Here is a 13,836-nt window from a genome sequence, read left to right on the forward strand (position 1 = left end):
ATGACCAAAAGTTATGACTACCTGTTTACAGAAACACTGCTTCTGATTTGTGCATTTGTAACAGAGACATACTTGAGAAAAATATTTTGGACTGAAAATTTTTAATTTGATGTAGATACAGCTTTTTCATATTTCTTCAGAACAGGTGTGTCATGGCTCTTTATAAGCCCAGAGTTCAGGAGGACCACTAGCTAAAGTCAGTCTTCTGCAGCATGACTATTATCTACTAATCAAAAAATAATCAAGAAAAGCCCTTACTAGAGGATCCAAAATACAAGTAAATGTTACTGTGAAATAATTAATACCAAAAAGCAAACAGAAAACAACTTTTTCAAAATAACAGATTTTACAAAGTTAGTTAAATACAGGTTCACAAACTGTGGAACTGATTGAAATCAATCTTAGTTCCCAAAGTTATTAAAAAAAACAAACACAAAAATATCACCTAATTTCATTTCTGTAACTGCCAAAAATTTTTGTATTCACATGTTAGCAAGGACAGCACACAGGAGGCAAATGCAATTGGGAGCATACACAACCACACAGTACACGATCAAAACCCCAAACCTCTTCTCTGAAGAAGTAAGTGTGAACTTTATCAGTAATCAAGTAAAACTCTGCCTATCCCATGAAAACTTTGGACCTTTTGTTTCAGTAGCTCCACTTGATGGCTCTTGTTTGATCTCTTTTGTTGCAGACCAACCGTTGTGTGTATGAAATCCAGAATTAAGAGACCCTTCTTGCAGTTCAGCCTTTCCTTCTGACTCCTTCACTGCATCATCTGCTTTTACATTATCTCCTTCAGCAGGCTGTCCCCCTTCGCTGTTATTTGTAGAGTTAGAAACTCTAGTCATTTTAATCTCCAGCTATTTGTATTTTTGTGGGTCTTCTCCCTAAAAATCTTAGCAGACAGGCTTCCTGAGGACTCCTTTAGTTTGCTCCTTGCTCAGGGACTACAGGAGACACTGCACTGCTGTGCTGGGAAGGATTATTTATAGAAAATCATTCCTCAAATATTTTCTTAATCATCTATCCTTTTAGCTGTGGAGAGGGCTGGGATTAAGGGAGTACTGGACGGGATACTGTGATATTTGCACCCATAAGGGAATGGGAGAAGCTGAGAGGGACAGGGAAATCTCTGTCAATTAGTTCTCCTTTCGAGATCCAGCTTGACTCTCACACTTCTAATTATAACTAAAAATTCATCAGCAATTTTGTGAAACTGGAACCTCTGTGCTCTTCAGGAAGAGGAATGAGAGATAGAGAAGTGGAGCATTACAAAGGAAAAGGTTGATTAAATATAGAATATAGAGATGGTTGACAGCCTCTTTCCTAGCACGGTCTTTTTAGCTGTAAGAGCGGTTGTAGAGAAGAGGTCAAAATTGTTCTGTCTTGGTTTTATCCTAGAAATACCATGGAGTCTCAAAACTCACCAATTGGCATGAAGGGTTGTGAGGCAGGGCTTGGCCGGGACATGCCAATAGAATTCACAGCATAAATCCGCATCTCATAAACTACTCCTTCAATCATTCGCTTGGCTTCATAGGTTAGCTCTTTTAAAAGGTCAAAGTTCAGTCTCATCCATCGATAGCTCTTCTTCTTCTTTCTCTCTAAAATATAGCCTGGAAAGAACAGCTGTTATGATGTAAAAGAACTGGAAATTGTTCTCTCACATGCAGGAAAAAAGAAAATCTTTTTAAGTGAAAGAGAAGTTTCCTTGAAATGTAGAAGATGAGGTATAGAGTTAAAAAATTAATTTCTTTCTTCTGTTCTCCTGTAATTCACTAACCTTGACTAACAACATCAATCCCCCACAAAAAATTAATTGGAAGAACAGTTTGAAAATTCCTTTTTTTTTAAATTATTGTTTTATCTAATAGCTGATGCTAGATCTCTGTGTTCTTTGCAAAGTAGTGGAAATGCAGAATGCTTCCCAGACAATGCAGATCTCAGCTTGCTTCATCCCCACGGTGAGTGAGATATGGCCACTCACTGTTTTTCCTGCTCTGATTTCCTTGGGAAGGAAAGCCAGCCTGTATGGTAACAGAGAACAAAGAGAGCCAGGTGCACTGCAGAGCGAATCTCTAGTACAGCTTAAGGTGTCACCTGTATGCCTGGAATCCATGTCTTAGCACTTCTCCGTCGCGCCCTCAACATCCATAGCCTTTCCAACGCTACCATGCTGTTTTCCAGAATGACTAAGTGAGGCTGGATTATCAGTATAAAGGATAAACGTCTCATTTCCCAAAACTGGGAATGGAATCTGTGATTCCTCATGCTTAATATGGAGGATGGTTGTATATCACATTGGAAACATACATGCCTGATATTTTCCAGCTGACCTGCTACAAGGGGCTACTGAACTGTTCCTTTCCATTCAACTATATTAAATTTCTGCCACTTCTCTGTGTTGCAGATAGCGTGACTGGGTGCGATCCATGTAGGCTTCTTTTAAACAAACTTTGCTATGAAAGCTACTCATCTTTTAACTACAGCATGAATAATCAGAGAATGCACTGAATACTCATGTACATGTGCCATGTATTTGAGTGTGTTGTATAGGTGTGTTTCTACCCAGTGACTACAGAGGTCTGTACAGATGTCTGTAGCAGTGGTCAGCTACAATAGTGTAAAGTCCATAGCAAGGACTTATAATTGGGCCATGCAGGGGCGTGATTCAGTCCCTGCTGCTCACCAAGGTCGTGGCTATCAAAGTTGCAAAAGTCTCTTTGGTATACCCGGGAACTATGATTCACACTTAAGGTGTCTCAAGGGATGAAGAGTATGACAGGCACATTTGATTTGCTGGCATGCTGTAGGCACAGACACCATGCATCAGCAGCCTTTCCTGTCAATGCCAAAGAGCATGGGAGTCTACAGAATGTTCTGGGAAAAGAGTAGTGAAAGTATCTTTAAGCTGACAGGTTGTATCATCACTTTAAATGCATAGAGATGTAATCCCAGCATGCTTGTTTTCAGTAGCTTTCAGAGTTAAATGCTGTAAGCAAAAAACCTATGGTTCCTTTGGTCTGTTCCTGTTTTTTTCTCTCTTCAGCAGGGTTTATGAGGCTGAGAGAAGTTTCAACTCAGTTTCTGGGGTTTTTTTTGCCATTATAGATAAGCAGTGTTAAGCACATAAGTGTCGAAATGAAGATATTTGCAGTTAAAAAAAACAGGCAAAAAGGAGGTAAAATGACAATACTGGTCGTACTGGTGACATTTGGTAAAGCAGATTATTTCCCCAAATGCACTGAATGTGTGAGAGTTAAAGATACTGTTTTAGTAATATAAAAAGCACACAAAACCCCAGGAAAGGTGAAGGGAAGATGGGGTGTGAATTTCTTTTTTATATCTGTTGGATATAACTAATAAAGAGTGTATCTGACTGCCTACAATGCCATCTGTAACAATATGAAGACAGATAAGAATGCATATGCCTTTTCCCCCCTGCCTTTTAAACTTGCTTTTAAAGCTCTGTTTGAATGGGTAGTGCTGCATCTCGGTTTTTCCTCTCCCCCTGCTGTAGGTGTTTTATTGGAGCTCTACCAGTAGTGCAGCCCTGTGCTGAGAAACCTCCTCAGGTGGTGAAAAGGGATTTTAGTGGGACATTAAAAAAATCCTTCTTTTGACAGTGAAAGCAAAGCAAAGAACTTTTTGAAATATGTGCCCTAAAATCTCTACAAAACAAAATCATGGGCTTTGTGTAGTCAATGAGGTGGGGGTTGCCTGTGCTAATGACACAGCTACTGGTAAATATCTTTGCACATAGTATTTTAAACTGCTGACTTCTTGCTTGCTTCCTGTCAGAATACATGAAACCACAAAGCACTGGCCCAGCAGTACCTTATTTATTCCTGCACAGGTGAATTCTTTGACTTAAATGAGATAGATCTTGTGGAAATTAATGAAGTCCAAACATCCAAAAGCAAATACAAACTCTCTCTTCCAGATGCTATTCAGGGGATTAAAAGAATTTTAGACATTTCTAGCCTTGGCATCCGCATGGGAGTCCATATAGCTTACAATGTATTTTTTTTCCAAAGAAACTCAAGCTCCAGAGATCTTTGTTAAACAAATTGCTAGATACGGACTCCAGAGGACTTTTCCCCCCTAAAATTAGTCAAGACCCTGCATTATTTTCTTTTTCTTCTGAGGATCAAAGAGTTCTATCTAAAACTCACCATGCACAGTGCAGAACTTAAAATGGTGTCAGTGATAATCTTGATTGTGCTGGCTCATTTCCTGCGTCACGTGGTAACTGCACTCTAATTTTTAGTACAGATTTTAAGGTCGCTAAAATGATTGAACTGTTTTTATGAAGTAGTATTATGAAGTAGTTTTCCTCAATAAAACTTGTATTGCATGAGTGCCTGAGATTGCAGATGTCTGGAGTTGATGACTGAGGTGGCCACAGATCTGTTTTGATATTCCTAGGTAAGTACAAAGTCCTGTTTACTGACCTAAAGTTTCAGTCTTGAATGAGAATACTTAGCTTTAGCTATTTTTCGTATCACCTTTTCGTTCTTCATAACTTGTTTGCTGAAATACTTCTCTGACTCAAATCGCACAGGCAGGGGGCACTCTCTCCTCAAAATTGGAGAGAGAGAACCTAGACCGGTTTGAAGGTTCAACGCATCAGAATAGCTCCTATCTGAGGGTCAGCCTTCCTTATGTCTAAACAAAGAGAACACTTCTGTGCCATTTCAAAGGAGCAGCAAAAAATATATGCAAAGCTGCAGGGGACTTCATGTTTTAGGACTCCTTACCAAGTACTGGTTGCCCACCATCATATTTAGGGGGTTGCCACTGCACAGTACAGTAATCTTCTCCAATGTTGCTGATTGTGGGAGCTTCTGGAGGGTCAGGAACATCTGAAGAAAGTGTGAGAATGAAAGAGAGGTGTTACTGTTTCAATTTCTTTATGCAAGTAAATTAAATATTTTTAACACTTTTTTTCTCCATGGTATCGATCTACTGGTGTCCCCCAGGATCAGTGTTGAGCCCAGTCCTGTTTAATGTCTTTATTGATGATCTAGATGAGGGTATTGAGTCTATCATTAGCAAATTCATGGATGACACCTAGTTGAGTTAGAGTGTCGATTTGCTGGAGGGCAGGAGGGTTCTGCAGAGGGACCAGGACAGGCTGGATCATGGGCCAAGGCCAATGGCATAAGGTTCAACAAGATCAAGTGCTGGGTGCTGCACTTTGGCCACAATAAGCCCCTACAGCAATACAGGCTGCAGGAAGAGTGGCTGGAAAATGGTTCAGTGGAAAAGGACCTGGGGGTGCTGGTAAACAGCATCTGACCATGATCCAGTGTGTGTGTCCAGGTGGCCAAGGAGGCCAAAGGCATCCTGGCCTCTATCAGCACTAGTGTGGCCAGCAGGACCAGGACAGTGATTGACCCCCTGTACCTGGCACTGGTGAGGCCAAACCTCGAACCCTGTGCCCAGTTTTGGGCCCCTCACTACAAGAAGGACACTGAGGTGCTGGAGCACATCCAGAGAAGGGCAATGATGCTGGTGAAGGGTCTGGAGCACAAGTCTCAGGAGGAGCAGCTGAGGGAGCTGGGGGTGTTTAGCCTGGAGAAAAAGAGGCTCTGGGCTGACCTTATTGCTCTCTACTACTCCCTGAAACTCTACAACTACCTGAGGGTATAGCCAGGTGGGTTTTGGCATCTTCTCCCAGGCAGCCAGCAACAGGATGAGAGGACACAGGCTTAAGCTGCACCAGGGGAGGTTTAGGTTAGACATTAGGAAGAAATTCTTCACAGAAAGGGTGATTAGATTTTGGAATGGGCAGCCAAGGGAGTCACCATCCCTGGAGGTGTTTATGTAAAGACTGATGTGGCGGTCAGTGCCTGGTCTAGTTGACATGGTGGTGTTCGGCCATAGGTCGGACTTAATGATAGCAGAAATATTTTCCAAACAAGTTTATTCTGTGATTCTGGGATACAGCTTTGTCAGACAGAAACAATAGGTACAACCAGAATGTATTAACTTAATCTAAAGGGAAGCCTGCTCTTTGATGCTTCTTTGTTAGGTTGGTTTCCTTTAAATACCATTGAGTATTCAGCTCCCTTTTTCTTCCCAGACATAATACAATTTTTGCAAAAATGTAAGGTAATGAGGTAATTCTATTCTGTAAGATGAGGCTTGCTCCAGGGTTTCCTATTTTCTCTGGAATAAACTTTATAAAATACAATGACTGCATGTCTCACATATTATGTCACGTTGGAGATATTCATAGTAAATATCCCAATTTAGTGTTTATAAAAGATGGAAGGAAACTTAGTGTTTACCAAGCAATTCTAAATTTTAATACTGTAGGTAAAAGTAATTTTCTTTTATCATTTCTAATTTGCTTATAACTTTTCCTTTTGTTATGTGTGCCAGAAAATTAAATATTATGAAAAATTTATCAAATTTACTGCCTCAGAATCATATTCCTCCCAGGCCTTTTGTGACTCATTGAAGAGTCTTTCAATCTGTTTATCTTTGGTCAGATACATTATGTTTCTTTATTCCATTAACTGTTTACTGCTTATAGAATGAAGTAATCTCTGCTTAAAAACATAATCCACAACAAAATGACTAGAAACTTTTCTGATCTCAGACAAGCATGAAGCATATACTTCAGAATGGAATGTCATCCATAAAATGATAGGATCACCTGAAACAGGAAATACATGGATTACTGCTGGCAGTTGTTCCCTTAACTTTTCACACAGAAGGCAACTACCTCTGAAAAAACACTCCTGCCAGATTTATGATTGATAATGTTCCTCTCTTTAGGATCCTTTCCCATTTTTCTAAACCTAAAGTCAGAACTTGAATCAGTTTTAGAGAAGGGTGAGTTTCTGCAAACTCAAGATTCTTTCATGCTTTGGTTGTTTCTTTCCTTCACTTACCAATAACTTTGACTGTGATATCGGCCTTATCTTCTCCAACTGGATTCTTAAGTATAACTCTGTACACTCCCTCATCCTCCTTTTCTGCCCCTTCAATGATGAAGACACAATGATCTTCATGCATCTCCACACGGACTCTGCCTTCAGATTCAAACAGGAGCTGTGGGCAGTGAAAGTGACAGATAAAATCATTGCAAGTTGTGCCAGAGACAGCCTGATGAATCTGTGTGTAAGCTGGTGAAAATAAATCATTGAATATTATAATAATTATTGAAAAGCTATAACATTTTTCAAATTCTATTTGTATGTAGAAGAGAGACAATACAGATTGGTTGGCTCACAAAAATAACACCTGGGAAAACTGGTTCTGAAAGTCGGCAGGTTGTTGAGATTCACCACTAGTTACACAAACCCAGTTATGTTTCAAAGAAGTTACTAAGTACCTCCAGAAATTCTTCCTTGGGATAGCTGCTAGCATATCACTCCAAAGAGTTTCATGGATAACAATTGGTTATTGTATAAATTAAAGTAAGTTTCTTGTAAATGTTAATGGCATCAGTGTGATTTCTGTCACTCAATGTCATAAAGGGAAACTTTCCACTTTTTTGCTAAAATATAAACAAAATGTCCACAATTCAGTTGTACATATGTAATGCACTCCTTTCTTCCTTACATGTCTTTAGATTTATAACAGGAACCATTAGAAAGAATACATATCCAAATAGTGACTAGTACAGCACAATCCTAATCCTGAGAATGGTTTATTGCTGTATAATATAAGAAAAATATTCTTTATCAAGAGAAAAGTTATTTATGTGAAAAATGGAAGTGAGTCCTGTTTCACTGCTTTATAGTCCATCCACTCTCTTGACCCATTGTCATCTTTCCATGTGTCCTGTAAGATTTTGTCCTAGTTATTATTGAAGCTTACAGGTTACTGAGGGAAAAAAATCGTAAGTAAATTTAAAAGAGTTTTCAAATAACTGCTTTGATTCCTTGTAACCCAGCCACCATGTGATGGTGATTAGAAAGATTTTCTCAATCAGCTTCCTACTTTAAAATTGCTCACCAAGTCTCTTGTGCCCAGCAGGTGTCTGGTAATTACTGCTGTGAGGCAGGAGAGTGGGCCTGATGTGCTATTTGAGTCACCATTTTTAATATCTACTGACTTAAATTTTATTTCTTTTGAATATGACATTTTATCTGGAAAACACTAAGCACTTCTGTGTGATTGCATAAATAATAAGGAACATACCTTATTATCAGTATTTAAATCACTGCTGTTTTCCGAGGGAGTCATGGAATCATCCTTGTTTCGAAGGAGGTCGTTTCTCTAGATAAGCAAAGAAACCACAGAAAGTCAGCTAAGGCTGAGCACAGCAGTAAGGCTGTTTCTGCAAGATAGAGAGGAGTTTTTTAGAGGGATTGAATATGGAGGTGTGAGAAAAGCGAAGTGAGGCAGCAAGACCTGGGAAGAAAATCTACCAAAACCAAAGTAAAAAGCAGGAAAGGAAAAAGATGTATCAGAATGCAATGAATCAAGGGAAGGATAAGTCAGCAAAAGCAAACTTGCAGCTTAACAAAGGAAGAAGCATGACATTCCTGCAGTATTGTCATAACTGGTTGTGAACCTGTCTGTGTCCTCTGGTACTAGTTACTCAATATGCCTAAGTACAAAAATAAGGATTACTTCTCTCTGTAACCATGGGAAAGTAAATTGATGTGAATATTTTAACACTTAGAAATACAGGCAGGTCTGTAACACTCATTGAACTGCATCTTTTGAGGCTGTGCTACTCTTTGTTTAGAATTTCATTAGTAAGTATATATTACATATCCTTCAATCAAGACTAGCTGCTTTTCCTCATATGTTGAGACCTCACATCTCAGAAGTAACACTGTATAGAGGACTCTAGGGTCATTTTATCAGAGAAACTTCTCTATAGAAGAGTCAATTTCTTGTTTTTTTCTTATTTGTTTCCATACTAATTCCGCATTGTAGATAAAATGTCCTGAGTGCTATTAAATATGCTAACCTGAACAAGAATGAGGCATAATCATGAAGAATAGGAGATTGGGGGAATTAACATAATTGGCAATATCATTTTTTCTATATCTATACATATGGAAGTATAATGATGCTGTAGAATGTTATGCAAAATATTTCTGTTTTGTGCTAGTTATAGCTCAAGAGCCCACAGATGGTGAGGGGTGGGGATATTTTGAGATATCCAGAAAGGAAGCTCACTTAACATTTTAAGTCTAACTTCTAAATTCTTTCTCTGATGTTTTGTAATTGCTTTGATAAGGTAAATAGCAAGTGTCCTCTGTTTTTATTATACCAAATTCAGTGTTATGCCACTAGTCTGCTAGGATGACGTTCTCCTCACAGATTGTAGAATCCTTGATAAAGATTAAAAAAAAGAAGCTGCCACCCCCAGAATATGTTCCTTCTATCAGGTGAAGGTGGTGGGGATGACTCATAATTTATTTATTTTTCCCTGAGGTAGGAAGAGAATAAATGTGTATGGTATCCTTCGATCTGCATGTACATATATTTACTCATATATACTCAGCCCCTTCTTTTGGACTAAAAAAACAGGGAACAGTTCAAAAAAAGGAACAGTTCAGGATGAATCACAAAACCAGATAAGTCCCAAGCAGCTGCAGTGCAGGTATTTAATTTTTGTTCCTGAGGTTTAAAAACATAAAATTGAAAGGAAGATGAAAATACTTGTATATAACTATAAACCAAAGCAAGATTTGAGAAGGAAAAATAAATTTGCTGTTGTGACTTGCCTCAGACACTGTGTCAGGTTGCACATTACCTTGTTTACTTTCTGCCAGATGACAGTGGGTGTTGGATCTCCTGACACAGGAACATCCAATCTCAGTTTGTTCCCAGCCACCACGACAATAGTGTCAGGGGATTGGCCCAGGCAGTCAAGGTGTATTTTAGGGGGTTCTATAGTAAAGGTAGAGAAAATAAGTTTTAAATATAGTTTGAGTAATCTGAATGAAAAAAGAAAAGAATATCCATGCATTAAATTAAAAATGAAAAATTATACTGCTTACTTTGCTATTGAAAACATTCTTGCTTACATATAAATAATGACTGCTGTTCTTACCTTCTCTTGGTACAAAATCTATCTTGACCTCTGGAGGGGAAAAAAAAAGAGGAGACAGGGAAGGAGAAATAGATCAGAAAACAGAATTTACATAGCATCTGCACCCACAAAGTAATTTAAAAATTGATTGAAACTTGATAAGGCATATTAATCAGCAGATTTATACAATAAATTAAAAAACAGGCTCTGTAAAACAATGTGATAATGGTAATGCAAAATAACAAGGAAAAGCAATGTGCCTATATTGAGGTATCAGAAAAGAGATCTTTCTCTTTCCTGGTATAACCATGATTAATATCACCATTTTATCCCTCTGGAATTCCCATTACACCTTCTAAGATAGCTTACCCAAAAACTGAAGCTTGGCAGAAAGGTTGTAAGCAAATCCTTGGGGAATGAAGGAATAATCAGCCTCGTCCTCTGGTGTTACATCCTCAATAGTTAGCTTATGGATTCTGGAAACATGAACAAATATATTCCACTCCCTTCCTTACCTCTCCAGGAGAAACAGGGCTACCTCAAGAGACAAGGTGCAGGCTATAGGACATTGACAGAAATTATTATTTCTTCTTCCCTTGCCATGACACAAGTGAACAACCACCAGGGCTGTAGACTGCTCTGCTTTCAGTATTAAAGCAAATCCACCTCAGCACATTCTCCATGAATGGATTTTTTTTGTCAAGGTAGATGCAAAGACTAATTTGAAGAGAGGAAGCAGTTTCCTTGCTCTAGTCCAGTCCTTTACCGTTTTAAGGGCAGTTGTAACACTGCTGACTGGTTTGATTTGATCAGATTGTGACAACAATAAACTTTGACTGAACAAACTTAAAAGTGATGCTCCATCCCTGTATTATTTTAAATTCAAAACAGAATACAGAAAAGAGTACCAAGAAAGACTTCACCTAGCATTTAATGCTGAATCTTCTTGGTCTCCGTTTCCAGTAGTAGCTGGACTTCTAGGAAACTTGAGCACAGAATTACACAACAGTATATGTTAATATAAACACTAAGTTTTCTCTAGGGTTTACTCACGTCTCATCTAAACACTACTGTTAATTTTAAAGTTATCAACAATATGTTTTCTACATTGTTTGAATACCAAAACACCATGCAATCCTAATGAAAACTAAGGTTTACTTTTGGTGATGTATCACTGAAACCATACCTGTAAAATGCACCAACTTGGAAAGACTGCACACATACTAAACCAAGTCTGTCACCAAAGGTTGGTTGCAGATGAAAAGCTTTTAAACTTTTTACCTTTGAGCTGGAGCCAGGAAAAAGTCTTACTTTATACTGCTGTCCCCTGAGATAACAATTCTTATGGATTGCAATGCAATACCCAAGCCTGTACCTGCTTTCTGAAACAAGACTAACCTGCCGATATGGGAGATCTTTATCCTCTCGTCTGGGATCACCTCCTTTCCGTTTTTCAACCAGATTCCTTTCACGTTTTCATCAGAAACTTCACACTTGAAGACTGCCTGGTCACGTGCCTTGACTGTCAGGTCCGCAATGCTCTGATAAACTTCCAGCTTTTTCTCTGATATTGTGAGAATAATCGATACACACATAAAAAATCAGAGCAGCTCTGTAAGTAGATGGTGTGGATTTACTGAGTAGAAGAGGCAAGGGCTGAGCAAGCTGTTTATGGAAGGAGGAAATATGAAGGGAAATACACGGCCTGCAAGGCTTTAACAGGACTGATAACTAAGCACCTGTTGTTATCAGGGTATCTGTTATATCCGGCACACAGGTCTGAGTTCTCCTCAAGACCAATTATCAACCCCTATGCCCCTTATTGCATCTTCTTTTTCCCTGTCAGGAGGATTATGCTACCACTGTGCACTATCTGGAGAAGGTTACCTTCAGCCTGTTCTCATTTTTCAGCTTCTCTGGTTCTGTGACATTCCCTGTGCCTACCTTGCACAATCAGTTCAGCGACTGATACCCCACCATTGGTCTTCACGGTGTAGTGCCCACTGTCCTCCTTGGTTGACTCATTAATGATTAGATACTGTTTTTTCCCATCTTTCTTGAATCGGTATTTAAAAGTTTCTTCTCGTGTCAGTTCAATTCCATCCTTTTCCCTGAAACACCAAATAGTGTTGAGTCATTTTTGGTATGGTTGAAAGAGGAGAGTAAGAGTCATCTCAGTGTCACTAGAGGGTGGAAGATAAGGTGAATCCAATCTTTGTACCATTTCAAGTTAGCAAAAAAGAGATTGTTGCACAAGTGTAAGTGGAACCAGAATGCCTCTATCTTGACCATTAATTTTCCCTAGGTATTTGACTTCTGGTTCAAGAGAATTCACCACAAAGTATTACTTGATTTTTTTTCTATTTATATGCTATAGTTAAACATGAAAGTGTGTTAAATGCTGTAGAAGATTTAGGGATGAAAACACACTTCACCGGCAGGGAATTTACTGTCTTAAAAACTGCCATAAAGTAAATGAGACTTGATGGGATATTACTTACAAGTCTTAATTTTCCTGATATGAAATATAATTGGTATAAATCCATGGTTTGTGGGCATCAGTAAAAGAAGAAAATTTTAGGCTGTATTCAAATGAATGTGTAATTTGAATTTGGTAGCTCTTTCCATTCAAGGATGCCACAGTATATTTAAGACTTTACTAAATTAAGCTTCACCATCCAGCCCAGGAGGAAATTTAATTATTGTAATTTCCAATCGTCATGAAGGGAAATGTGCAGGGAGGATTCACGCTGTTTAATCAAGGTCATACAAAATTACATAAGATGTTTTAGGGGTTTCCTGTTTCTAATCCTAAATAACATAAACAGGCTACAAGAAAATAACTTGTAATTTCTTCAGTTTACTAATTTTGTAGTTACATTTTTTATTATTACTTGAATATATTTCTATTATGTTACTTGAATACTGCTGCAGTTTGTAAATGAAAAAGGTTTTCTCTTTGATAGTCACACGGAAAAACAAATAGAAAATATGTATGATTCTAATAGAGTAAAAATATTCTTTCTACTTTTTTGTCATTTCCCTTATTTGTGATTTATTTGTGACCAGGGACTCAGTGACTATTCAGCTTAACAAATGAGCTTACAGAATAGCAAATTGAAATGCTACTTGGGACTCATTAAAATACTATAGCTCTAATTTCTAAGTAGATGTATGCAAGAAAACCTTTTACCTCTGTTAGAGCCTGCTAAAGTAAATCACAAGATCAAAACTTTAGGCAGAGACAAGAATCGTAGAGCTTGTGACTTAGATGTACCTGATGCAACCTCATTTCAGAACACCTACAGGTTACTGCCTCATAACTGTTTGTTACTGTGCAGCTCACTGGAACTTATGGTTGGTTTAGTGAAGGACTGGCCTCCAGAGCAGCGATGATAAGGGAGGAAACAGAGGATGCCTTTAACAACCACTTGAAACACAATGCTTACTATTCTTGTCAGGGTAATGTTTCCTTTTGTTTCCTCTTCATCCCTCTTCAGACAAGAGTCTGAGGCAACATGTAAAATGATCTCCTAAGGCTGGTGTTCTGATTCATGCAAATTATTTCTGGAACAAGTGCTACAATGCAATGCATAAACCTTTGCTGAATTGCTGAGAACGGACTGTAATCCCAAAGTTCAGCATGCTGCTGTTACTAAATGCAAAGCCAAGCACATGTACTGTGGCTAAAGTTCTGGAGATGAACTTTTAAATCTATTTTTCTGTGATCTATTTTGATACATGATTCATGAAAAATATCTGAATGTTCTATTCACGCATTGGTAAGAAAGAGTTCTCTTGAAATCTTGTCTAAGTGA

The 13,836-nt window shown here is 38.4% G+C and overlaps 1 protein-coding gene across 1 annotated transcript in view; it reads right to left on the minus strand.

Moving 5' to 3' along the window:
- The window catches only part of MYBPC3 (myosin binding protein C3), a 62,531-nt gene that overhangs the window by 20,225 nt on the left and 28,470 nt on the right, over window positions 1–13,836 (minus strand). The window contains exons 18-26 of the mRNA XM_032113061.1: window positions 11,963–12,129; window positions 11,417–11,582; window positions 10,388–10,494; window positions 10,040–10,069; window positions 9,740–9,876; window positions 8,167–8,244; window positions 6,912–7,071; window positions 4,767–4,871; window positions 1,434–1,622 (exon numbers count right to left, since the gene is read on the minus strand). Coding sequence (XP_031968952.1) covers window positions 1,434–1,622; window positions 4,767–4,871; window positions 6,912–7,071; window positions 8,167–8,244; window positions 9,740–9,876; window positions 10,040–10,069; window positions 10,388–10,494; window positions 11,417–11,582; window positions 11,963–12,129 — 1,139 coding nt within the window. The remainder of the gene's footprint in view (window positions 1–1,433; window positions 1,623–4,766; window positions 4,872–6,911; window positions 7,072–8,166; window positions 8,245–9,739; window positions 9,877–10,039; window positions 10,070–10,387; window positions 10,495–11,416; window positions 11,583–11,962; window positions 12,130–13,836) is intronic.

This window comes from Corvus moneduloides, chromosome 6 (genome assembly GCF_009650955.1).
Source record: "Corvus moneduloides isolate bCorMon1 chromosome 6, bCorMon1.pri, whole genome shotgun sequence".
NCBI classification, from domain to species: Eukaryota; Metazoa; Chordata; class Aves; order Passeriformes; family Corvidae; genus Corvus; species Corvus moneduloides.